Below are 24,838 nucleotides of genomic sequence, written 5' to 3'. Positions count from 1 at the left end.
GTCTATCCATGAACTATCCTTGAAAAAAGTTAGTAAACGTTTGCGTTTGTATCGTGTTTCCAGAAGAAGAAAAGAAAAACACTCCTACTGCTCACTTGGGAAGTTTGGGGCGGGTGCACGTAGCATTTCACTGGGAATCAGTCACGAAAATCGAAACAAAAGCACAAAATCAAGGTGCCAACAGAAGTTGCTAGACGCACCCATACCGGAAACCCCACAACCACCAGCAAATCCCAGTCAGATCGATCCCCTGCGGCGAGTCCATCCATGGATCCCTCCGACGCCGCGCGGCGCTCCGCTGAGCGATGGATGGGCGTGGCCGAGAAGTTGCTCATGGCGCGGGACGTCGAGGGCTGCAAGCAGTTCGTCTCCCAGGCCCTCGACGACGACCCACGCGCCGCCGGCGCCGACGACCTGCTCGCCGCCGCCGACGCCCTCCTCGCCGCCCAGCGCCGCCGCCTCCCCTCCGGGATCCCCGACCCCTACGCCGTTCTTGGCCTCGACTCCGCGCTCCCCGCCTCCCGCGACCCAGACGTCGTCCACGCACACTACCGCCGCCGCTCCTTCCTGCTCAATCGATCCCACCCAGACCGCCCCTGCTCTCTCGCATTCGCCGACGCCGCTCGCCTCGTCGCCGACGCTTGGGCCTTTCTCTCGGACCCTCTCCGCAAAGCCTCCCTCGACTCCGACCTCGCTGCCGCTGTAGCCGCCAAGGCCGCAGCAGCTCGCGCACCCACTCCCTCTCCCGAGAAACCGCAGCCGCGACCACCACCACCACCATCTCCACGGCCAGCCTCGTCACCGCCTGCTCGCCAGCCACGGCAGGCGGCAACGGCGTCGCCGCCAGCAAAGCGCGGCCGTCCACAGCGCGCCGCCAAACCGCAGCAGCCGCCTCCGGAGCACCAGCAGGAGGCGGAGGCGCCGAATGCGCCGCCGTTCTGGACGGCCTGCACGTCCTGCTGCCACGTGCACCAGTACGACCGCTCCTACGAGGCGCGCACTGTGCTTTGCCCTAGCTGCCGGTGCCCTTTCTTCGCCTCGGCGATGTCCACACCGCCACCTATCGTGCCGGGCACCGACATGTACTACTGCTCCTGGGGCTTCTTTCCCATGGGGTTCCCGGGAGGCCCTGCCTTTGCTGGACCGGCAAGTTCTCCGATGCAGCAGCCGCCCGCTTCTCTGGGATTTTATCCGATGGGCCCATACTTGCCATTGCCAGCTCAAGCTGGCGTTGTGGAAGGCAATGTGGCTGCTCAAGCTGGGGTTGTGGAAGGCAATGTGGCTGCTCAAGCTGGCGTTGTGGAAGGCAATGTGGCTGCTCAAGCTGGCGTTGTGGAAGGCAATGTGGCTGGTGGTGTTGACAGTGAGACTGCTGTCAGTGCCACTGAGACAGCGGCAGTGCCGGTGGCGCCATTGCCAGCAAAGTCCACTCATGTAAAGGTTGGGGCAAAGAAGCGAGGGCGCCCCAAAGGCAGCAAGAATAAGAATGTGGTGATTGAGATCAATTAGGGATTAAGTTTTAGAGCTTCTATGACAGTGGAGTAGCGAATTAGGTACGTTGCAACTGAACTGAACTCCATTACCTGTTGTAAGCTGATGTTCAGGGCAGCTACGCCCTTCATTTTTGTTCATGAATAATTTTCCTATTTCCTTTTGCTGGGAATCTTAGCCTAGTGGATGTTGAGTTGACCTATGGTAGCTTTGTTCGCATTGTACATTAGATTGTAGATGTTATATGTTGTCTAGACTCCAGATGCACCCCCATCCAGATATGATGTTGTAAGTTGTAGGATCATCAGATGGATAATTCCCTCGGCAAGATGTACATTACAAATGTCAACCTGTTCCTGGTTTTGTACATTTAATTGCAAAATGTACAATATAAATGACACTGCTTTGCAGTGTTAAATCCATAAATTTCTGAGCTCAGTATATGATATCTGTCATTGGTGGAAAAGACCTGGCAATTGTGCTGGTGAGTGGTATTTCCGTTGAATGGACTTGGCTCGGCTCAACCAGAAGTTCGGAACATCCTATATTCCTATGGGAATACCTTTCTGAAAATTGTCCATTTGGAACACTAATTGTTAAGATAGTAGCAATGATCAAGCACAACGACCTGGTGGAGTACATCATTTGGATTCCCGGGCTTGATCGTTGTTATGAACTTGTAATAGAAGTGACAAACAGATAAAGTAAACATAATCCTTGTCTAGCACATCGTCAAACAAGAATAGGACTGTAAAAGTCATTGGTCAATTGGATTAATATTAATCAGTTTATTTAGAATAATATTAATCAGGATTTTTTTGCGAGAATATTAATCAGGGTTTTGACTTAGAGGACACCCAAAAGTTTGCCGCTCTTTGCGAAAAGGTTAGCCTGGTGCATCTTCAATCTTCAGGAGGGGGTTGCTGACACCATCACCTGGATGCTATTATGCTAAACCTTGATACCTCCTACATTGCTGTTCCAGCCTACAACGATGACAATTTGCTGGAATCACTGGATCGCCGACGAGAGCAACTGTCTGGAAGGTTTTCGGCGCCACTTAACTTAAGTGCAAGTTGGAAGAACAAGAATTGGCGTGCCAACTTTTCTTCTAATGTAGGTATGTCATCAGGATTAGGAGAGCGGGATTGAGTTATCCTACCCTTCATGAGATCCATCTCAAGCTCTGGAGCAATGAGCAACGGGCAAAAATATGTTGGATTGAGATGGTTGGATCAGAGCGAAATCATTGAAAATGGCTAGCCTCTCTCTTCATGCTGGAAAATCTGGGACTAATGAAGCCTGGGCCTTTATCTCGGACACTCTACGCAAAGCCTCCCTCGACTCCGACCTTGCTGTCACAGTGCCGCCAAAGCCACAGCAGCTACTCCCTCTCCAGAGAAGCAGCAGCCGCAGCCACCACCATCTCCACAGACAGCTACGGCTTCGCTGCCAGCAAAGCGTGGTCATCCACCGCACTCTGCCAAACCGCAACAGCCGCCTCCGGAGCACCAGCAGGAAGTGGAGGCATCGTGCGCCATCGTTCTGGACGGCCTGCACGTCCTGCTGCCACGTGCACCAGTACGACTGCTCCTACGAGGCGTGCACTGTGCTTTGCCCCAGCTGCTGGTGCCCTTTCTTCGCCTCGGCGATGCCCACACCTCCACCTATCGTGCCGGGCACCGACATGTACTACTGCTCCTGGGGCTTCTTTCCCATGGGGTTCCCGGGAGGCCCTGCGTTTTGCTGGACCGGCAAATTCTCTGATGCAGCAGCCACCTGCTTCTCTGGGATTTATCCGATGGGGCCATACTTGCCATTGTCAGCTCAAGCTGGCATCGTGGAAGGCAATGTGGCTGGTGGTGTTGGCAGTGAGGCTGCTGTCAGTGCCAATGTGACAGCGGCAGTGCCGGTGCCATTGCCAGCAAACTCCACTCATGTAAATGTTGGGGCAAAGAAGCGAGTGTGGCCCAAAGGCAGCAAGAATAAGAATGTGGTGATTGAGATCGATTAGGATTAAGACTTTTGGCTTCTACGGCAATGGAATCGCGAATTAGGTACGTTGAGACAGAACTGAACTCCATCATGTGTTGTAAGCTGATGTTCAGGGCAGCTACGCCCTTCATTTTTGTTCATAAATAATTTTCTTATTTCCTTTCGTTGAGAAGCTTAGCCTAGTGGCTTATTAAGTTGACCTATGGTAGATTTGTTTGCATCGTACATTAGATTGTAGATGTTATATGTTGTCTAGACTCCAGTCTCCAGATGCACCCCCATCCAGATATGATGCTGTAACTTGTAGGATCATCAGATGGACAATTCCCTCGGTGAGATGTACGTTAGAAATGTCAACCTGTTCCTGGTTTTGTGCATTTAATTGCAAAATGTACAATATAAATGAGAATACCTTTCTGAATTCGGAACATCCTATGGGAATATCTTTCTGGAAGTGTAACCTGTTCCTGCCAATATCAACCAGAAGTTCGGAACATCCTATGGGAATATATTTCTGAAAATTGTCCATTTGGAGCATGATTGTTAAGATAGTAGCACCGATCAAGCACAACGACATGGTGGAGCACTTCTTTGGATTCCCGGGCTTAATCGTCGATATGAGCCTGTAATAGAACAATAGAAGTGACTGAAAGATAAAGTAACCAAAATCCTTGTTTAGCACATCTTCGGTTTTTTCAGAATAACATTAATCAGGTTTTTGGCTTCGAGCACATCCGTAAGTTTGTCACTCTTTTGTCAAAAGGTTAGCCTGGTGCATCTTCAGAAGGGATTGTTGGAAAATCGCCTGGAATCTAACCACGGATCCTACACTGCTGTTTCAGTCTACAACCTCCGATTTGCTGGAATCACTAGATCGACGACGAGAGCAGCTGTCTTGAAGGTTTGGGGAAACTTAAGTACAAGTTCTTCTCTTGGCACATCATGCATAACTGTATTTGGACGGTTGGTCAGCTTCAACCCCTTTGGTTGCCTGCCACCGGTACTAACCGTTTCAGATGCCGAATCATCAAGTTTAAATAAGCTATTGTAGCCTGAAACCCGAAGCTGTTTTTGAGCCTAATACTCCTGGGGAGTAGTAGCTGTAGAAAAGAACTGCATGCGATGTGTGCATTTCTTGAGATATCAATATACACGGCACAGCCTATAACAGGTTACAGCAGAAAACAGGCTAGGGACCAAAATACATATTCCCATGACTTCCGAGGGTCCAATAAACATTTACCAACCAGGCTTCAACTTATCAGAACAGAACAGAAGCCAGGGACCAAAGTTTAATTTCGAAGAATTGGCAGGGGCCGCGCGAACGCGTACCCCCTCTACCACAAATTACGACGTTCACTCTCCCACTTGGGGAGATGATAAGCCAACGCGTCCACCAAGTGCAATGTGGACCATTGACCTAGGCCACGAGCCTTCTTGATCGCTCGTAGACCCCGTCCAGGTAAGTAATTTGCAAGCTGGGCAGGGGCGCTGCTTATATAGGCTCGTCGCGCGTCCGAACCAGCGTCAGGAACCGAGGTGGGACTAAATATCAGGAAACGCTGCGTACGCTGAGTCGCTAGCGCAGCAGGAGCGCGCTTCATGGGCCGGTTGGGTTTTGGAGGTCCACAAAGATTCAGCCCTTCCCTTTTTAAGAATCAACGATGGCCCGTTCCTTTTGGAGTGATCAAATCGAAGGCATCGTACCTCACGGTCGTTCACGAGGTTCTTGCTCAATTTTTTCTAGACTAGAAAAGTGAACTATCCTAGCAGCAGGATGCAAGGTAAAAATCTCAAATCATCCTACCGTGCCATATGTGATATTGCACTCGGTGCTACTGGCCCACAGACTGAAGAAACGAAGAGTCAAGATCGCAAGAGCAAACCCTTCTTCAACACCAGCTTCCGTGCCCGAAAATTCAAAATGCATACCAAGAAGTACAGGTTGATTTGAATGAATTTATGTCGACCGGTTCGGACACAAACACACCTATAGGCATATTTCTTCTAGTACTTGAATTTTGTTTTAAACCCCGTATGTTAAAATAATGCTCTACATTAGTCAACGGAGAAGGTTATTTAGCCTTCATTAAACATGGTGGCTTGTTCTCCTATTGTTTTGTTATACTACAATAGAAATATGTTCAACCATACTTGACATTGGGCGCCACACAATATAAATTCTACCCCGTATCATATTTGGCATTTATGTTCAATCGGAAGCATCAGCGTTGATCATGAAAATTGATCATCTCCTCAATACTAACTATTCCATCTGTCGCAAAAAAAAAGTTGTCAGAATCTATCAAAATTTATACGCGATTTAGAGTGTACATACGAGTACATTTAAATTAGGCAAATTTATGATCTCTTTTTAGAAACGGAGGGACTAGAAATCTTGGTGGCTTATAGACGATCTCACGTTACATCCGAGCAGACCATGACGTCTGATATCCTCACAGGCTTCCTAATTGATGAAGAGAGGAGACATCCATTGCAACTCCTTCATCTGACCACGAAAGAAAATGCAAGATAAGTGCATATATGTGGCAACAATATCACAAAGAAACATGCAAAATGAAATGCACATGCATAGTCATGGATAGAAATGCCACACGGAGGTGTGTTACGAACTTGCTCCATTTCTCCACTCCATCGGCTACAACAAGCCTTGATCACATCCCACTGGTATTGTAGTGATTAGACCGGTGTAGCAACGCGAGGCATGAGCTTGAAAATTTTATCTTCGATTCGCTGTCACTTCCCGGTTTGGTCACTGCTTACGACCATGCCCACACCAAGCAAGTGTCTTCAATCTCGGTGTAGTTCACGGCTCTCTTCTTCTTCGACTTCGCCGCATCAAAAACCTCCTCGTCGATCTATTCCAATGCTTCTTGACCCTCACCATAACCCTCACCATCCTCAACCTCTTCACCATCATCCTCACTATCAACTCGTAAGCATCGATGTGAGGCTCGGTAATGACCACCTTGCTCTCGTTTAGGAATTTCAGAAATGAGCTCGGAACCTCGTGCACATCATACCTTTGGGGCATTTCAACAAACACATTGACAAACACCGATGTCCTTGTCTTTCGGGGTGTCGGTCGCGACCGTCGGTGGGCTGAGGTGAGGAACTTCGCTGCAATGCACGACCCTCTTATTGTTCGCGCCATCATATGGCTTCTTCCATGACACCCCCGTCTTTAGCCGCGTTCGAGGAACGATGAAAGAACATTTCCCGCCCTTTTGGGTTTTGTGTGTTTGATGTCAACACAGGTACAAGTTTATGTGTGTTGATGTATACAGATACATGATTTGATACTACACACGAGTCTGATGGATAGATATCTCAAAACTGGAGTTGTTGTTGTGTTTCTGCTCGGGCGGAAGTTCCGCCCAGATACCCCTACCAAAAGCATCATCTCTGAACTTCGCAGTGAAGTTGGGCGGAAGTAGGCCGGACGGAACTTCCGCCCTACTTCCAGTCTTGTTCCGAAAACACCTCATTTGCTTGCAGTATGTTTCCAGGGGAGTTTCTCACATTTTCGGAAGTATGCCAGAAGTTCCGCCCTAGTTCCGCCAGCATCAGCGCCAGCATCTTTTCTGAAGAAAAAGGATCCACCCAGAACTTCCGGCTCTTGCAGCCGGTACTTCCGGCATTACACGAAAAAGTGCATAGCGGTCAGATCTGGAGCGTCTACTCATATAAATAGCTCTCTTCCCCATTGGAAGAGGTTGCTCATTCTTGCTCAAGTTCATCCACCATTAGAGCTACTTCAAGAAACACAAGAATCACTAGATCTCCTTCTCCAACCATCCAAAGCTCATGATCTTTGGAGAATCAAAGGAGAAGACCCCGATCTACATCTTCACCGAAGCGATCTATATTTCTCCCTCATTTGCTTGAGGGTCTCTTTGGTAGTGTTCCATTTCGAAACCCTAGTTGATTGTGGTTGATTTGTTCTTGTTATTGTTTTTGTATTGTTACTGGTATTGGGAGCCTCCAATTCGGTTGTGGATGTGTGCCCCAAGAACCTTGTAAAGGCCCGATTTCCGCCTCGAGGAAACCCTTTAGTGGAAGTGGGCTGGGCCTTTGTGGCGTTGCTTAAAGGAGACCTGAGTGAGGCCTTTGTGGCGTTGGTCTGGTCTTCATGGCGACCACACTCCTTCAAACGTAGATGTACTTCCCCTCAAAAGGAAGGAACTACAGGAATCATCTATGTGTCTCCACGTGCTCCACTCTCCGTGACCTCTATCCTTGATTGCTCTATTATATCTTATTTAGCTATATCTTTCTTAGTTGTAGATCTTGTCATATAGGTAAATTCACATAGTTGCATATCTAGAGAATTTACCTTTGTGTCAATCCTAAATTGGAAAAGAACTAAAAATTGGTTAGCACCTAATCACCCCCCTCTAGGTGCGGCATACGATCCTTTCAATTGCTAGCCTCGGCTCTTATTTCGGGCTTAACCGCCTAAGAGTAGGTCGGACGATGAGGTTGCGGAAGGGGCCGTGAAGCCAGTCTCTATGGAAGATCTCAAGTTGATGGAAACATCTTTGAGGTCCTCCATGGAAGCTCAAATGGAAATATAAAGATAATGCTTTCCGGGCTTATAACACTGGTTCCCCCTCGGCATCCCCGTCGTAGAGGAAAAGGATAAGGGTGCTTTAGAAGAGGGAGATGCTTCGGGATTACCCTCTTCTAGCAAGCCCTTGGATGGTGATCACTTAGACAAAATTAAAAACCCCATTGCTTCTCCTAGAGCGAGTGTCGGTGGGAGCTACAACGCCGTTCCTCCACCTTTTCGCTATCCCGATATCCCGGTTCCCCATCTTCATATACACAATAGGGGTGATCCACCCAAGTTTAATATTGAAGATTTTAGTACATGGCTATTTGAGTTTCTCTCTCATGTTTGCAGTGCCTCCAATGAACTTTGGAGAATCATTATGGAAGATTACAAGCCTTACAACCCCGATAAGTTGGCTAGAAGAGAAGAGGTTGATAACCAACTCAACTCTATTTCCTTGAACATGATTCAAACAAGTGTGTGGACAAAGGACTTGGCTTATGTTCGAAAATTCACCACCGCCAAGGAAGCTTGGGAGGGTTTGTCCATAATCTTCATGGGAAGTGAAAGCATGAAGAGAAACAAGTATAGTGCTCTTCGGAACCAAGCCGAAGGGTTCATGAGGTTGACAGATGAAGATCATCAAGAGATGTATAGAAGTCTTATCACCATTGCCGATGCCTTTCGGAATGTGGGTGCCCAACATATTGATGACTTTTGGATCAAGTACAAGTATATTGATTGCATGATTCCTTATGAACCCATTGATGTCAAGTGTCTCCTTGGAAGAGAAAGCTATTATCGACTTACCTCCCAACAAGTGGTGCACGAGATGCGAGCTCTCAAGGTGGTCGAACAAAACTCTCAAGATTCTCGCAATCGTGCTATAGGAATGGCAAGAGGTATAAACCTTGCTTTGAAGGTCAATACCGTGGAAGAAGTGAACACTCAAGAACCATATAGGACCTCTTGGAGCATGTCCTGTTTGGAGGATTTGGAATACCACTACCATGACCACATGTCATTCCATGCAAAAACCTTTTGGGTTGATCCATCCAAAGCAAAGGAAGAAAACATCAAAAGAAACAACACAGGTGGGTTCAAGAGCTCGGGCCCAAGATCAAGATCTTGCTTCAATTGTGGTGACAAGTTCCATTTCATCGTCGAATGCCCCTATGAGAATAGAGAAACTCGTGATGGAAGGCTCATTCCCAAGGACAAGAGCAAAGATTCAAAGGCCCCCAACAAGAAATTCTACATCAAGAATAAAAAGAACAAGAGGCCATCAAGGATTGTGTTAATGACTAAAGAAGAGTATTCTTCCGATGACGATGATAGTGATAGTGATGAAGAAGAGACCTCAAAGGAAGTGGCCGCCAATGCCACCACCAATATTCCCTCTTCATCCCTTTTTGAATCACCCAATGAGAACCCTCACATCAAAAATGCACATTGCTTCATGGCAAGGTCCTCCTTGGACACATCTATTGTGCTATCAACTCAAGAAGAATACACATCCGGGGATGATGATGAAGAAGAAGAAGAAGATGATGAAACTTCCAATGGTTTGGTTGCTCTTGCTTCCCTCTCCACCAACTCTTCGTCACCAATTTAATCCCCCAATGAGGATATTCACATGAAGGAAGAAAATTGCTTCATGGCTAAATCTTCCGAGGTATCATCCCCTAACCCCTCTATGCCTAACATAGCAAATGCTCCAGGGGTTGATCATGCTAGCTTAAAAATGAAACAAGAAATGCTTGATTTTGATGAGTTCATTCTTAACTTGAAAGGTGACACTAAAAAGCATGTTGGGGCTCTCATGGTTCGTCTAGCACAGCTAGATGATATCCTTGATAAAAATGTCAAATAGAGAGAGAGAGGATTCTCTTGAAATAGCCGCTCTAAAAATGCCCTTGAGGAAGGACAGGAAACTATAGATTCTCTTGAAGAGAAACTAGAAACTCTTGAAGAGCCTCAAGATGAAATTGCTAAGCTTACCAAAGAAAGAGATCTTGCTAGGGCTAAGGAAAAAGTGCTTAAAAAGGAAAAGGCCAAATTTGGTGTTGATCATGAGAAACTTGTGAAGGATCTAGATGAACTAGACAAGGCTCACAATGCCTTGAAGAGTGAACACTCTATCCTCTCCAAGTCTAATGAGCAACTTCAAATTAGTCTTGCTAAATATGATGTGCCTAGCTCTTCTACCTCTACTTGTGATCATGCAAATATTGTTGAGGAAAATCCTAGGTTGAAGGATGAAATTGCTAAGGCCTCCTATCCCCAAAGTAAGTTATCTTTGGATGACCTCTTGAGTAAGCAAAGGTCAAACAATGGGAAGAAGGGCATTGGATTTAATGCCAAGGCAAAGAAGGCAAACAAGAAGAAGGCCAAGCCCGCACAAGAAAAGAAGAAAGTTGTCATTAATGGTGATGCCTCAAAGGCCAAAACCATTAATGATGATGATGCGGGAATTTCTAACCCTCACTATGTTTTATTTAAAGATTACTATGGTGATGTTTATGCAAAATATGTTGTCCCTTATGATGGTTACATTGCTTGGTCTATTTGGGTCCCAAAGACCCTTGTTGCTAACAAAAGAGGACCCATTGAAAATGGGTACCTAAATCCAAGAATTGATCTCATGTAGGACTATGCCGCCGCATGTTCAAAATGGGTGCTTGATAGTGGATGCACAAGTCATATGACCGGTGGCAAGAATCTCGTCAAGGAGTTAAGGCCCAACTTTAATCAAATCACTGTCTCCTTTGGCGAATTCAACATCCGAGGTAATGGGTTTTGGCAAGGTTGTGGTTGCTCACAGCATTACTCTTGTGGATGTCATGCTTGTCAAAACCCTTGGTTACAATTTATTGTCCGTTTCCGCCCTTGGCAAGATGGGTTTTGCCGTCTTTATTGATAATGATATTGTGGTCCTCTTGTGGAACAAGACTCTAAAAGTCGCTTTCGTTGGGTATAGCGAAAATAACTTGTATGTGGTGGAGGACTTCTCGGGGACCACCACATCAAGTGCGATGTGCCTATTCAGAAAGGCCGATGTGGGTTGGTTGTGGCATCGCCGCTTGGCCCATGTCAACAAGAGAACTTTGCAAAGTCTTCACAAGGGGAACCATATTGTGGGACTAATGGACAATGTTTCTTTTGCCAAAGATTGTGTTTGTAGGGCTTGTGTTGAAGTAAAAATGCATGACTCTCCGGCTCTCCGCACCCAAGCAAGACTATTATCTCTTCCAAGAGGATCTTGGAGCTCCTTCATGTGGATCTCTTCGGTCCTACCACTCATGCAAGTCTTGCTGAGAAGAAACATTGCTTGGTGATTGTTGATGACTATTAAAGATATACTTGGGTCTATTTTCTCAAGAAGAAAGATGAGACTCAACAAATCTCCATTGACTTTGCTACCGAGGTGCAACGTCAACACAACCTCTCTATATTGGCAATAAGAAGTGACAACGGCTCCGAATTCAAAAACTACACACTCAATGATTTTCTTAGTGATGAGGGGATAAGACATCAATATTCCGCTGCATACACCCCTCAACAAAATGGTGTTGCAGAGAGGAAGAACCGGACTTTTATGGATATGGCAAGATCTATGATGGCGGAGTACAAATCCCGCTATAATTTTTGGGCCGAAGCTATCTCCATCGCTTGTCATTCTTCTAACCGTCTATATCTTTGTAAGGGCTTGAACAAGACTCCATATGAAATACTCACCGGGAACAAGCCAAATATCTCATACTTCAAGGTGTTCGGGTGTAAGTGTTTCTATAAAATCAAAGGTGTTCGTTTATCTAAATTTGCTCCTAAAGCTTTGGAGGGTATATTTGTTGGTTACGGTGCCGAATCTCACACTTATAGAGTCTTTGGTATATCCTCCAAGATTATCATCGAATCTTGTAGTGTGAAGTTCGAGGAAAATGATGGCTCCCAAGTGGGTCAAGTTGATGTTTGTGCAGGTGATGAAATACCTCAAGATGCCATAGTAAGAATGGGTGTGGGATTTTTCCGCCCCATTGAGGGACACGGTGTGGCGTCTCGGGAAGGACTATGCTCTACTATGGTGGATCCCTCATCTTCACAACATCAACAAACTCCATCTCTTGAAGCTAATGATGCACCAACCCAAGAACAAGAACAATACCCTCCCTCTAGTGTGCAAGATCAAGGACAAGATCAACCAAGAATTCATGATGGATCCGATGAGTATCCATTTAATATTTGCTCCTCACCAAATAATGTCCAAGATCAAGCACATGATGTTGAGCACACTCAAGAGATTTAGGAAGCTCAAATTGATGGTAAAGACGGGGCCCAAACGATCAAGTTGATCAAGTGATACCTCCAAGGCCTAGAAGAACCAAGGAGGAGATCGAGGCCCATCGTCTTGCAAGAAGAGATAGGAACTTGGAAATTCTTGAACACACACATGAGAAGGTCGTAAGTGATGTAAGAGGAAGAGTTTCCACAAGAAGGCAATTGGCTAACTTTAGCAATCATCATGCTTATATCTCCTTAGTGGAACCAAAGAAAGTATTTGAAGCTCTTGAAGATCCGGATTGGTTGGAGGCTATGCACGATGAACTCAACAACTTCAAGCGCAACAAAGTATGGACTTTAGTAAAAAAGCCAAAGGAGTGCCGCAATATTATAGGCACTAAATGGATATTCAAGAACAAGAAAGATGAGTTTGGAATTGTTGTGAGGAACAAGGCAAGATTGGTAGCTCAAGGTTTCTCTCAAATTGAAAGAATTGACTTTGGAGAAACTTATGCTCCGTGGCTCGCCTTGAGTCCATCCGTATCCTTCTTGCATATGCATCAAATCATAATTTTAAGTTACAACAAATGGATGTGAAAAGTGCATTTCTTAATGGTCTTTTGCATGAAGAGTTTTATGTTAAGCAACCCCCGGGGTTTGATGATCTCGACTTTCCTAACCACGTCTATAAGCTTGATAAATCACTTTATGGTCTCAAACAAGCTCCTAGAGCTTGGTACAAGCACCTTAAAGAATTGTTGATAGATCGTGGGTTTTATGTTGGGCTAATCGATCCCACTCTTTTTACTAAGAGAGTCAACGGGGAGCTTTTCGTTTGCCAATTATATGTTGATGATATTATCTTTGTCTCTACTAACAAAGCTTTCAATGATGAATTTTCAAAGCTTTATCGATAGGTTTGAGATGTATATAATGGGAGATGAGGTTCTTTATTGGTTTTGAGATCAAGCAATTGAGAGAAGGGACTTTCATCAATCAAGCAAAATATCTCCAAGACATGCTTAAGAGGTTCAAGATGACGGAATGAAGGGTGTAGCCACTCCAATGGTTACCAAATGTCATCTTGCACTAGATCCCAATGCTAAAGAGGTGGATCAAAAGGTATATCGCTCCATGATTGGATCCTTGCTTTACCTTTGCGCATCTAGACCGGACATAGTGTTGAGTGTTGGTGTGTGTGCAAGGTATCAAGCTTCTCCTAAAGAGAGCCACATGATTGCTCTCAAAAGAATCTTTCGATATTTGGTTGATACCCCAGGATATGGTCTTTGGTATCCTAAAGGCTCAAGTTTCTTGCTTAATTGGTACACGGATGCGGATTGGGCGGGAGACAAGGATGATAGGAAATCAACTTCCGATGCTTGCCAATTTCTTGGTAGGTCCTTGGTATGTTAGTCTTCTAAGAAGCAAAATTGTATATCTCTCTCCACCGCCAAAGCCGAATATGTTGCCGCCGCAAGTGGATGCACTCAGTTGTTATGGATGAGGCAAACTTTAAGGGAATGCGGTGTCACCTGTGACAAAGTGCCTCTTTTCTGTGACAATGAAAGTGCCATAAAGATTGCCTATAATCCAGTGCAACATTCAAGAACGAAGCATATTGAGATCCGGAATCATTTCATTAGGGATCATGTTGCCCGTGGTGATATTGAGCTATGCTATGTTCCAACCAAAGACCAACTCGCCGATATATTCCTGAAGCCTCTTGATGAAGCAAGGTTTTGCTATTTGAGGAATGAGCTAAATATCATTGATTCAAGGAGTATAGCTTGACCATCTTGCAAACACACCTTCTTCTCAAAACTTTATTTGGTTTAGATGTGGGCATGGAGATAGGGGAGTGCAGTTTAAATTATTGAGCTACCCCTCCCCCCATAATGCCAATAGTAAGAAATCATTCTCTTTATATCATGTGTTGATATGTGAGCTTCAATGACGAGTATTGGTTTTAGGACCAAGATATATCTTCGTGGTGCCATACCATAACACTCATACATGGTGGCCTAGGCCACCACACTCTTCTTTGTGAAGAGTTGGTGTTATTTGGATCTTAATGGACTTTATTTGACATCTACTTGTTCTTATGGGAAATCACTCATTTTTGGCCTTCATTTGCATTGTTTGCAAAAAGGAGTGATCATGTACCATCTTACAGTTTGGATCATCTATCCCAAGCCCCTCACATCTAAGCCTGTTAGTTCCTATTCTTGTGCACACGGTTTCTGTTCCAAAATCCAATCTTGGCCCTGTTTTTTTCCACCGGAAGTTCCGGTGTTTTCGATCGGTACTTCCGCCTGGATCCTTCAGGCCAGGACCTGTCAGCATCTACCCTATTCTGTCGGTGGGTGTCATCCGCTGGGACCGGATGTACCACTCCCTGCGAGCGGTACTTCTGCCCGGACCTTTTTTCCCACTTAATGGGGTCGGGAACGGGGAGACAGTTGTGTCTCCTCATTTTCCCCCAATCCAAGATCTGTTCGTGCTTCCTCTTCCTCCTTGGAGCCGACTGATACGTCCAAAACGTATCTACTTTCCCGAACACTTTTGCTATTGTTTTGCCTCTAATTTGTGTATTTTGGATGCAACTAACACGGACTAACGCTGTTTTCAGCAGAACTGTTCTGGTGTCTCGTTTTTGTGCAGAAATCCAACTTTCAGGAAAAACCTCGGGATTTTGACGAAAGGGCCTATTTTCCCAGAATACTGACGGAGCCAGAAGGACAAGTAAGGTGGAGGCCCGAGGGCCCCACACCATAGGGCGGCGCGGCCCTGTGGTGTGGCCCCCTCGGCTGGCCTCCGACGCCCTCCTTCGGACTACTTATTCGCCTCGACCTAAAAACGCACAAAAAGAAGTCGAAGTCGCCAGAAACCCTCCAGAACGCCGCCACATCGCGAAACTCCGTCGCGGGAGCCAGAAGTCTCCGTTCTGGCACTCCGCCGGGACGGGGAATTGGAGGAGATCATCACCGCCATCACCGCCAACGCCTCTCCATCAACCAGCCATGTTTCCCCCATCCATGTGTGAGTAATTCCCCCGCTGTAGGCCGAAGGGGATGGTAGGGATTGGATGAGATTGGTCATGTAATAGCATAAGATTGTTAGGGCATAGTGCCTAGTGTCCGTAGATGGTACTTTTATGATATTGTTGCAACTTGTTATGCTTAATGCTTGTCACTAGGGCCCGAGTGCCATGATCTCAGATCTGAACATGTTATTGATTCATGAAGATATTCGTTGTTTATGATCTTACCTGCAAGTTGTATACACATGTCGCTGTCCAGAACCAATGGCCCCGAAGTGACAGAAATCGGGACAACCGGAGGGAATGGTAGCGACATGAGGATCACATGTGTTCACGGAGTGTTAATGCTTTGCTCCGGTACTCTATTAAAAGGAGTACCTTAATATCCGATAGTTTCCCTTGAGGCCCGGCTGCCACCGGCTGGTAGGACAAAAGATGTTGTGCAAGTTTCTCATTGCGAGCACGTACGACTATAATTGGAACACATGCCTATTGATTGATTAGTACTTGGATACCGTTTTATTATTATCCGCAAATGCCCTGCTATGATTGTTACATGAGTTTCTCTCATCCATGCAATGCCCGTCATCCGTCCCCGTGCCTACAGTATTTTAATCCTGCTGTTTACTAAAATCACTATTGCTGTCTTTGTTACTCTGCTGCTGTTATTTCACTACTGCCACTGCTATAAAATTGTTACTACTGATAAACTCTTGCGAGCAAGTCTGTTTCCAGGTGCAGCTGAATTGACAACTCCGCTGTTAAGGCTTTCAAGTGTTCTTTGTCTCCCCTTGTGTCGAATCAATAAATTGGGTTTTACTTCCCTCGAAGACCGTTGCGATCCCCTATACTTGTGGGTCATCAAGACTATTTTCTGGCGCCGTTGCCGGGGAGCATAGCTTTATTTGGAAGTTCACTTGGATTGATATTGTTCGCTGCAAATTCTCCATCATGGGTGAACCTCGCGATACTAAGGTCGCCATATTACCATCCACTACAAGAAAAGGTACAACTGCGAGTACCTCTGCTGCTCTTGATTCACCATCTGTGATTGATAAACTTGTTTCACCGCCACATGCTTCAAATGCTGGTACTTCTGCTGAGTCTGAAAACTCTCATAATACTGATAATATTTCTGCTGTGCTTGATGATAGTGGTTCATTGGGAACTTTTCTAGATGCTTCCATTGCTAGGTCTAGACAAATTGAAAATACTGAAACTCCTGATGTTACTACACCTGTTAATTCACCTGAACTTGAATACTCTAGTGATGATCTTGATGAAGATTATGTGGAACTTGATGATGATTTTATTGAAAAATGCCATGCTACTACTGATGCAAGAAAAATTTAAAAGTTGCTTGCAGAACATACTGTTAGATATAAACTGTCTCCTGATCCTAAATTTGCCACATCCCCTATAAACATTAGGGATAAAGATTATGATTTTTCTCTTGATCTATCTCATATAGCTATTGTTGAGAAAACACCCTTTTGTGGTACTGAAAAAGAAAGTGCTGTTGAACACATGACTGAGCTATCTACTTTGAGTAGCTTGTTTTCTGATGATGTTAAGAAGCGTACTTACTTTGTTGCTAAAATCTTTCCATTCTCATTAAAGGATGACGCTAAAACTTGGTATAATAGTTTGCCACCTAGTTCTATTAAAAGTCCAAAAGAATTGCTTGTTGTTTTCTTTCGGAAATACTTTCCTGCTAGTGCTCAACATGCTGCTTTGCAGAGAGTTTATAATTTTGATCGGGGAGATGAAGAGAAATTGCCCGAGGCTTGGGCGAGATTTTGCTCTCTTATTAGAGCTCGCCGACCATGATTTGGAAAAGCATGATTTACTTGATATATTTTATAGTGGACTAACCATTGAGTCTAGGGCATACCTGGATAGTTGTGCTGGTTGTGTTTTCAGGAAAAGAACTCCGGACGAAGTCGAAGAATTATTGGCTAAAATAGGCCGGAATTATGATGATTGGACTACGCCCGAACCAACTCCAACGCCAATAGTGAAGAAGAGGGGTTTAATTAAATTGAATGATGAAGATATGAGGGAAGCCAAGAAGTCTCTCAAGGAGAAAGGTATTAAGTCTGAAGATGTGAAGAATCTACCTCCCATAGAAGATATATGTGAGATAATTCCCCCTTCATCCATGATTGAGGTAAACTCCCTTCAACGCTTTACTAGAGAAGATATTCCGTATTCAAAACCTCCCGCACAATGCTTAGATGAGTTTGATAATTATATTGTTAAGCAAGAAAATTTTAATATGAGGGTAGAGAATCATCTAATGGAAAATTCTCAAGCTATTAGTCAATTGCATGATATTGTGGAGAGAACCTCCAACGATGTTAAGATGCTTGTTAAACATTTTCATATGGTTCAAACTCAAATTGATCAACTCACTAAAGTGCAAAATGACTTGCTAGGAAATAATTCTAAAGAAAAACATGCTTATGAAGTAACAACTAGAGGTGGTGTCTCTACCCGAGATCCTCTATATCCCGAAGGGCATCCCAAAAGAATTGAACAAGATTCTCAACAAACTAAAACTAGTGCTCCATCTAAGAAAAAGAAAAAGAAACATAAGAATGTTGTAGAATCCTCTCGAACCTGCTAATGATCCTAATAGTATTTCTATTTCGATGCTGAAACTGAAAGTGGTAATGAACATGATAAAGATAATAATAAGAATGATACTCCCGATAAAGAAGAGGTTGAAGAAGAACTCGAAAAGCATGCTAAAAATAAAAAGTATACTAAAGAAGATTTTATTACTGAGAAACATGGTAATGAAAGAGAACCTTGGGTGCAAAAGCAAATGTCTTTTCCTGCTAAGAAATTAAAATCAAAGGAAGAAGAACACTATAATAAATTTTGTGATTGGATGAAACCTTTATTCTTGCAAATCCCTTTGATCGATGCTATTAAATTGCCTCCTTATTCAAAGTATATGAAAGATATTGTTACTAACAAAAAGAAAATCCCCAATGAGGAAATTTCCACTATGCTTGCTAATTACTCTTTCAATGGCAAAGTTCCAAAGAAGTTGGGCGACCCGAGTATACCTACTATTCCTTGTTCTATTAAGAATAATTATGTTAAAACTGCTCTATGTGACTTGGGAGCCGGTGTTAGTGTTATGCCTTTTTCTCTTTATAAGAGACTTTACTTAGACAAGTTGATACCTACTGATATATCTTTGCAAATGGCTGATAAATCTACTGCTATTCCTGTTTGTATATGTGAGGATGTTCCTGTTCAAGTTACTAATAACTGCTTGATATTAACTGATTTTGTTGTGTTGGAAATGCCTGAAGATGATAATATGTATATTATTCTTGGGAGACCTTTTCTTAACACCGCAGGGGCTGTTATTGATTGCAATAAAGGAAAGGTTACTTTCAACGTTGATGATAAGGAACACACCGTCTATTTCCCCAAGAGGATTGAAAAAGCGTGCGGAGTTAATACTATTTCTAATGTGAGAACTATCAAAGTGGGAACTATTGATTGTCCCATATATGAGCCTAAAGAAGAATATCAAACTCTTGTGATTGGATCCATATCAATACAATTCAAGGTAACATGATTGATTTGAGGTTTATTTCTTCATATGCTATGTAAAATTTATTTGGTAGCAAGACTTGATCAACCTTGTTAACAAATACTTTTTATATGCATAGAGGAGGTAAACAACATCTCTTTCTTCCTCCACTTGCTCTAGTTGCTGTAGCACCTTTATTTTTCAAAGTTCCTTAGTTAATTGGAGATTTCAAAAAATTTCCTGGCCAGTAATAATAAACTTAATACCCAGAAATGTGCATTTTTCAAAGTTTTCAAAAATTCGCGAAAATTACACCGTTGGTCCTATTTTTCGACGAGGCACCTGGGAGCACCAGAGGATGACCTGTGGGGCACCACAGGGTGCCACACCACAGGCCGGCGCGGCCAAGGAGGGGGGCGCGCCACCCTGTGGTGTGGGCCCCTCCTTGCCCCACTACTTCATCCCTTTCTTCCAGCATCTTCTCTCTCCCGAAAAAACTCGAACCAACTTTCTCTCACTCGCGTTTTTGCTCAAGAGCTCAGGATTTTTCGATCTCTTTGCTCAGCCCAGATTTCGTTTGAAATTTGGCACATTTGCTCTCCGGTATGTGACTCCTTCGATTATCCAAGTAGAATTTTGTTTGGTTGAGTATATCTTGAATATTTTGCTGCTGTAGGTAACATGTTTAGTGAGCTTGCATGCTTGTTCTAAGTGGTAGAAATTAGTTTTGATGCATGATTAGTACTCTAGCAAGTTCCTATGGTAGTTTCCCTCAATTATATGTCACCAAATCAAATTTTATATTGATTGTTGAAAATTTCAGAAAATGAAGAAGTTCAAATTTGGAGAATTGTTCAAGAATGGAACAACCAGTACCGGGAGGCCTTCTAGGACCGCCACCCAAATTAGGCGGTCGTACAATGAGGACATCATCGCGCCTAGCTTCGCGCCCGAAGAGGACAATGGGGCTCCTAATGCCTCATCCTTCTCATGTTATGATTTTCTGACAAATGCAGGGATATTGGATGATTTCTTCACCCTTGTCAACAGGGCGGGCTTAGCCACCTACGTTGGAGATGAAAGGGAGCAATACTACATGCTCACCAAAAATTTTGTCGAGAGATTCAAGTTCCAAAACACGCAATATAATACGACAGTTGCATTCAAGATCTATGGTACTCCTGTTACTATGGAATTGGAAGAATTTTGTTGTGCATTGGATATTGCCCATGTAGGTACAGGAAGGAGGATCGATGACAACCCCCGGGACTTGTTGGAGCTCTATCGAGGGATTACCAACGATGATTGTCGCACCATTCAGCGGGGCAAGATAAGGAACATTCAACTCCCCGCCATTAAATATTTTGCATATTACGTTGCTACTAGCATACATACTTGGTAGGGAGAACACTAGCAATATTTCTAGTTACCATCTTGCTTTCTTGAATATTGCACTTACTGGACGGACATCTTATCATCTTGGTTCTCTTATTGCTCGCCGCTTGTCTACCAAGGGGCCTATTTTTGGAGGAACTATTGCACTCGCGTATTTTAACACATTTAGAGCTTCCTATTGATCCTAATGATGTGCCATTAACCCCTAGGAGGCTTGATATCATTGCTATGAAAAGCCATCATTTTGTTACCACCGAGTCTACTTTAGATAATATGGCCTATAGAATGTTGTTTGCTGACGGGGATGAGAAAGAAATCCCTCTTCTCCAGCCAGGTTTGTTCGATATTGACAGGCAACCATGGTCGCGCACTAAGGAGGAGGTGGATGAACATATGAAGATACAAGATTTCCACCAGCAGCATGACTCCGAGGATGCCGAGCCCTCCTACGATTACACCGTCACGTATCCGGGTGCTTCTTCTAGCACATACCCGGAATATGATCCATCTTCGTCGTACCACGGAGATACTACCTCATGGTCTCGATGGGATTGAACTCCACTTAGGCCAAAAGCCTAAGCTTGGGGGGAGGTATAACAGCATCACTCGTTCTTTGCATATTATGGTTTCTGGATACTTGTATATACTTGTTTAGTTTGTTTGAGTGGTTTTCTAATGAGAGGAAGATGATATTTGGGGAAGTGCTGCCTGAAAACAGATTCTGGGCTGTTACCGTAAAAATTCGTGCGCACAGCCAGAACAGTATTTTGCGAATCCAATTTTTGTGCATGTTCCCCAGGTTATTATCTAACTTTCATTAGTTGAACACTTTTTGAACTGAGCAACGTAAGATTTTCGTAAAAATCTATTTCTGTACTGCTGTCAGGTTTTGGCAGATTTCTGCCATCTCGCTTTTCTGTGTTTCTTTTAATTTGCTGTTTCTTGTTTCCACTTTGTTTCTTTCCCAAAACACAAAAAGACCAAAAATATTTCTGTTGTTTCTCTTCACCATTTGTTTATCTTGGTTTCTTGCATTTGTTTCGCTTTATTTGCTATTGCTAGTTTGCTATAAGAAAACCCAAAAAGATTTTGCTTTGTTTGCTTGTTTCCTTTTGTTCTTGTTCTCAAATTCGAAAACACCAAAAATATTTGCTGTTCTTCTTTGGTTTGTAAAGTTCATTATGAGTTCAATGGTCTTTGGTGGCTGGAGCGTGGTTTTCATTTCATATTATCCAAGCTACACAAGTGAAAAGGCAATAATGACGATCTACGACAATCTGATTGTGGTGAGAGGCTGGTATGAACTCTATTTGTTTTCATTTTTGTACATATACTCATCCATTTGAGCATGCTTAGTTGGTTCATGTGAGGTATATGTCATTTAAGAAAGTCTAGTAGTTCATGATCTCTCATGTTTAGCTCCAATTTATTAATATGAGTAGCATGTCATGGATATTTGCTTGCATTGTTTTATTCATAGATAGGTATGATATTGTGGTATCCTCCTCTGAATAATTCATTTATATCGACTTGGCACATGCTCACGCATGCATATGACTGAACAAAAGTCAATTAAGCCTCCATGATTTACATTGCTTCGAGTTCTTGTATCACTTTTATGCCTCGGTTAATTTATTTTGCCGCAAGCATGATTATGACGAGTCATCGCTCTCTTGATTTGTCGCTCCCTAGTATTTTGCTAGCCTTCACTTGTACTGAGCGGGAACGCTGCTCGTGCCTCCAAACACATGAAAACCAAGTTATTCCGAGTGTCCACCATAAATACCTATGCATGGCATTTCAAACCATTCCAAGTAAATTCTCATGCGCTACCTTTAAAATCTTCAAAATGCTTCTTAATTTGTGTTAATGTTTCATAGCTCATGAGGAAGTATGTGGTGTTTAGCTTTCAACCTTGTCATTTACTTTTGACGGACTCTCATATGGACTAGTGGCACATTCGCTTATCCAATAATTTTGCAAAAAGAGCTGGCAATGGGATTCCCAGTCCCGAATTAATTAATTTAAATAGACACTCCTCCATGGTTTGTGATTGTTGGACGGCACCCGAAGGATTCGGTTAGCCATGGCTTGTGTAAGCAAAGGTTGGGGGGAGTGTCATCATCATAATAAAACTAAACAAAAAAGGCACTCCTTCATGGTATGTGATTGTTGGCAGGCACCCGAGGATTCGGTTAGCCACGGTTTGTGTAAGAAAGGTTGGAAGGAGTGCCACATAAAAATGCAAATAATTCATGGGAGCCGCTCTTGGGAGTCCGGTTGGCGAGGTAGTTGGTGTACCCATTACCATTCGTTGACAACAACAAACACCTCTCAAAATAATTTTACTCCTGTTTTACAAATGAAAAGCTCTAGCGCGTGTTAATCCCTGCTTCCCTCTGCGAAGGGTCAATCTTTTACTTTTATGTTGTGTCTCCATCCTTTCTTTGAGCACTTTCTTGAGAGCACAACTATCATTCTTATTATAATATGCTTGTCTCAAAATATGATTGATTGCGGTATAACTTTGATGCTTTTATCTTTAACAATCACTACTTCTAGTCTTTCTATGAACTTCAGAGGTGCCCGGGCATTTATGTTTTGCCGATCAAATACAGGCAAGCGAGATACCACTTTATCATACTCTCTTATGAACATTGCAATCCTGCTTATATATATGATTCATGATGCTCATTATTAATTGTTGGAACCTCTTCATGATTGACATAGCTGTTAGATGATCCTATTTGCATGTATCTTATTATGAACTGCTTAAGTATTAGCCATATCATGAGAATATATACATCATATGAGCAAATGTGTTCGTGAAAGTTCTTTTATCGCTCAGTTGTTAACTGAATTGCTTGAGGACAAGCAATAAGCTAAGCTTGGGGGGAGTTGATACGTCCAAAACGTATCTACTTTACCGAACACTTTTGCTATTGTTTTGCCTCTAATTTGTGTATTTTGGATGCAACTAACACGGACTAACGCTGTTTTCAGCAGAACTGTTACGGTGTCTCGTTTTTGTGCAGAAATCCAACTTTCGGGAAAAACCTCGGGATTTTGACGAAAGGGCCTATTTTCCCGAATGCGACGGAGCCGGAAGGACAAGTGAGGTGGAGGCCCGAGGGCCCCACACCATAGGGCGGCGCGGCCCGGGGGGCCCGCGCGGCCCGTGGTGTGGCCCCTCGGCTGGCCTCCGACGCCCTCCTTCGGACTACTTATTCGCCTCGACCTAAAAACGCACAAAAAAGAAGTCGAAGTCGCCGTAAACCCTCCGTAACGCCGCCACATCGCGAAACTCCGTCGCGGGAGCCAGAAGTCTCCGTTCTGGCACTCGCCGGGATGGGGAATTGGAGGAGATCATCACCGCCATCACCGCCAACGCCTCTCCATCAACCAGCCATGTTTCCCCCATCCATGTGTGAGTAATTCCCCCGGCTGTAGGCCGAAGGGGATGGTAGGGATTGGATGAGATTGGTCATGTAATAGCATAAGATTGTTAGGGCATAGTGCCTAGTGTCCAGTAGATGGTACTTTTATGATATTGTTGCAACTTGTTATGCTTAATGCTTGTCACTAGGGCCCGAGTGCCATGATCTCAGATCTGAACATGTTATTGATTCATGAAGATATTCGTTGTTTATGATCTTACTCGCAAGTTGTATACACATGTCGCTGTCCGGAACCAATGGCCCCGAAGTGACGGAAATCGGGACAACCGGAGGGAATGGTAGCGACGTGAGGATCACATGTGTTCACGGAGTGTTAATGCTTTGCTCCGGTACTCTATTAAAAGGAGTACCTTAATATCCAGTAGTTTCCCTTGAGGCCCGGCTGCCACCGGCTGGTAGGACAAAAGATGTTGTGCAAGTTTCTCATTGCGAGCACGTACGACTATAATTGGAACACATGCCTATTGATTGATTAGTACTTGGATACCGTTTTATTATTATCTCGCAAATGCCCTGCTATGATTGTTACATGAGTTTCTCTCATCCATGCAACGCCCGTCATCCGTCCCCGTGCCTACGATATTTTAATCCTGCTATTTACTAAAATCACTACTGCTTGTCTTTGTTACTCTGCTGCTCGTTATTTCACTACCGCCATCGCTATAAAATTGTTACTACTCGATAAACTCTTGCGAGCAAGTCTCGTTTCCAGGTGCAGCTGAATTGACAACTCCGCTGTTAAGGCTTTCAAGTGTTCTTTGTCTCCCCTTGTGTCGAATCAATAAATTGGGTTTTACTTCCCTCGAAGACTGTTGCGATCCCCTATACTTGTGGGTCATCACCGACGACCCATCCGGCCGGATCTCTCCACTCCGGTGACCCCCACCGGATCTGCTCCATGGGATTGCATCCCCTCCATCTCCTCTACCATGGCTCCTCCCGGTTTGTGCTCTCTCCCTCTCTAGTCATGGGTTGACCTAACTAGATGAAAAATAGGGCACATTGCTAGGCTAAGCTTTGGTGGATATCACCTTCATGACTCT

The 24,838-nt window shown here is 44.1% G+C and overlaps 2 protein-coding genes and 1 non-coding gene across 3 annotated transcripts; 2 read left to right on the top strand and 1 right to left on the bottom strand.

The window, feature by feature from the left end:
- Positions 1 to 267: 267 nt before the first annotated feature.
- Positions 268 to 1,879, top strand: LOC124682344 (protein transport protein sec31-like). Its single transcript, XM_047217041.1, has 2 exons — positions 268 to 1,240; positions 1,274 to 1,879. The coding sequence occupies exons 1-2, from the start codon at positions 268 to 270 to the stop codon at positions 1,507 to 1,509; spliced, it is 1,209 nt and encodes a 402-aa protein (XP_047072997.1). The 3' UTR covers positions 1,510 to 1,879.
- Positions 1,880 to 2,746: 867 nt separating this feature from the next.
- Positions 2,747 to 3,564, top strand: LOC124651628. The gene has a single exon (XM_047190677.1). The coding sequence runs from the start codon at positions 2,747 to 2,749 to the stop codon at positions 3,503 to 3,505; it is 759 nt and encodes a 252-aa protein (XP_047046633.1). The 3' UTR covers positions 3,506 to 3,564.
- Positions 3,565 to 4,795: 1,231 nt separating this feature from the next.
- LOC124685566 lies at positions 4,796 to 4,956 on the bottom strand. Its single transcript, XR_006997550.1, has one exon. It is a non-coding gene; the product is annotated as a U1 spliceosomal RNA (small nuclear RNA).
- Positions 4,957 to 24,838: the final 19,882 nt, after the last annotated feature.

Source organism: Lolium rigidum, chromosome 1, assembly GCF_022539505.1.
Source record: "Lolium rigidum isolate FL_2022 chromosome 1, APGP_CSIRO_Lrig_0.1, whole genome shotgun sequence".
Classification (NCBI taxonomy): Eukaryota; Viridiplantae; Streptophyta; class Magnoliopsida; order Poales; family Poaceae; genus Lolium; species Lolium rigidum.
This window is presented reverse-complemented; position numbering and strand designations above follow the sequence as displayed.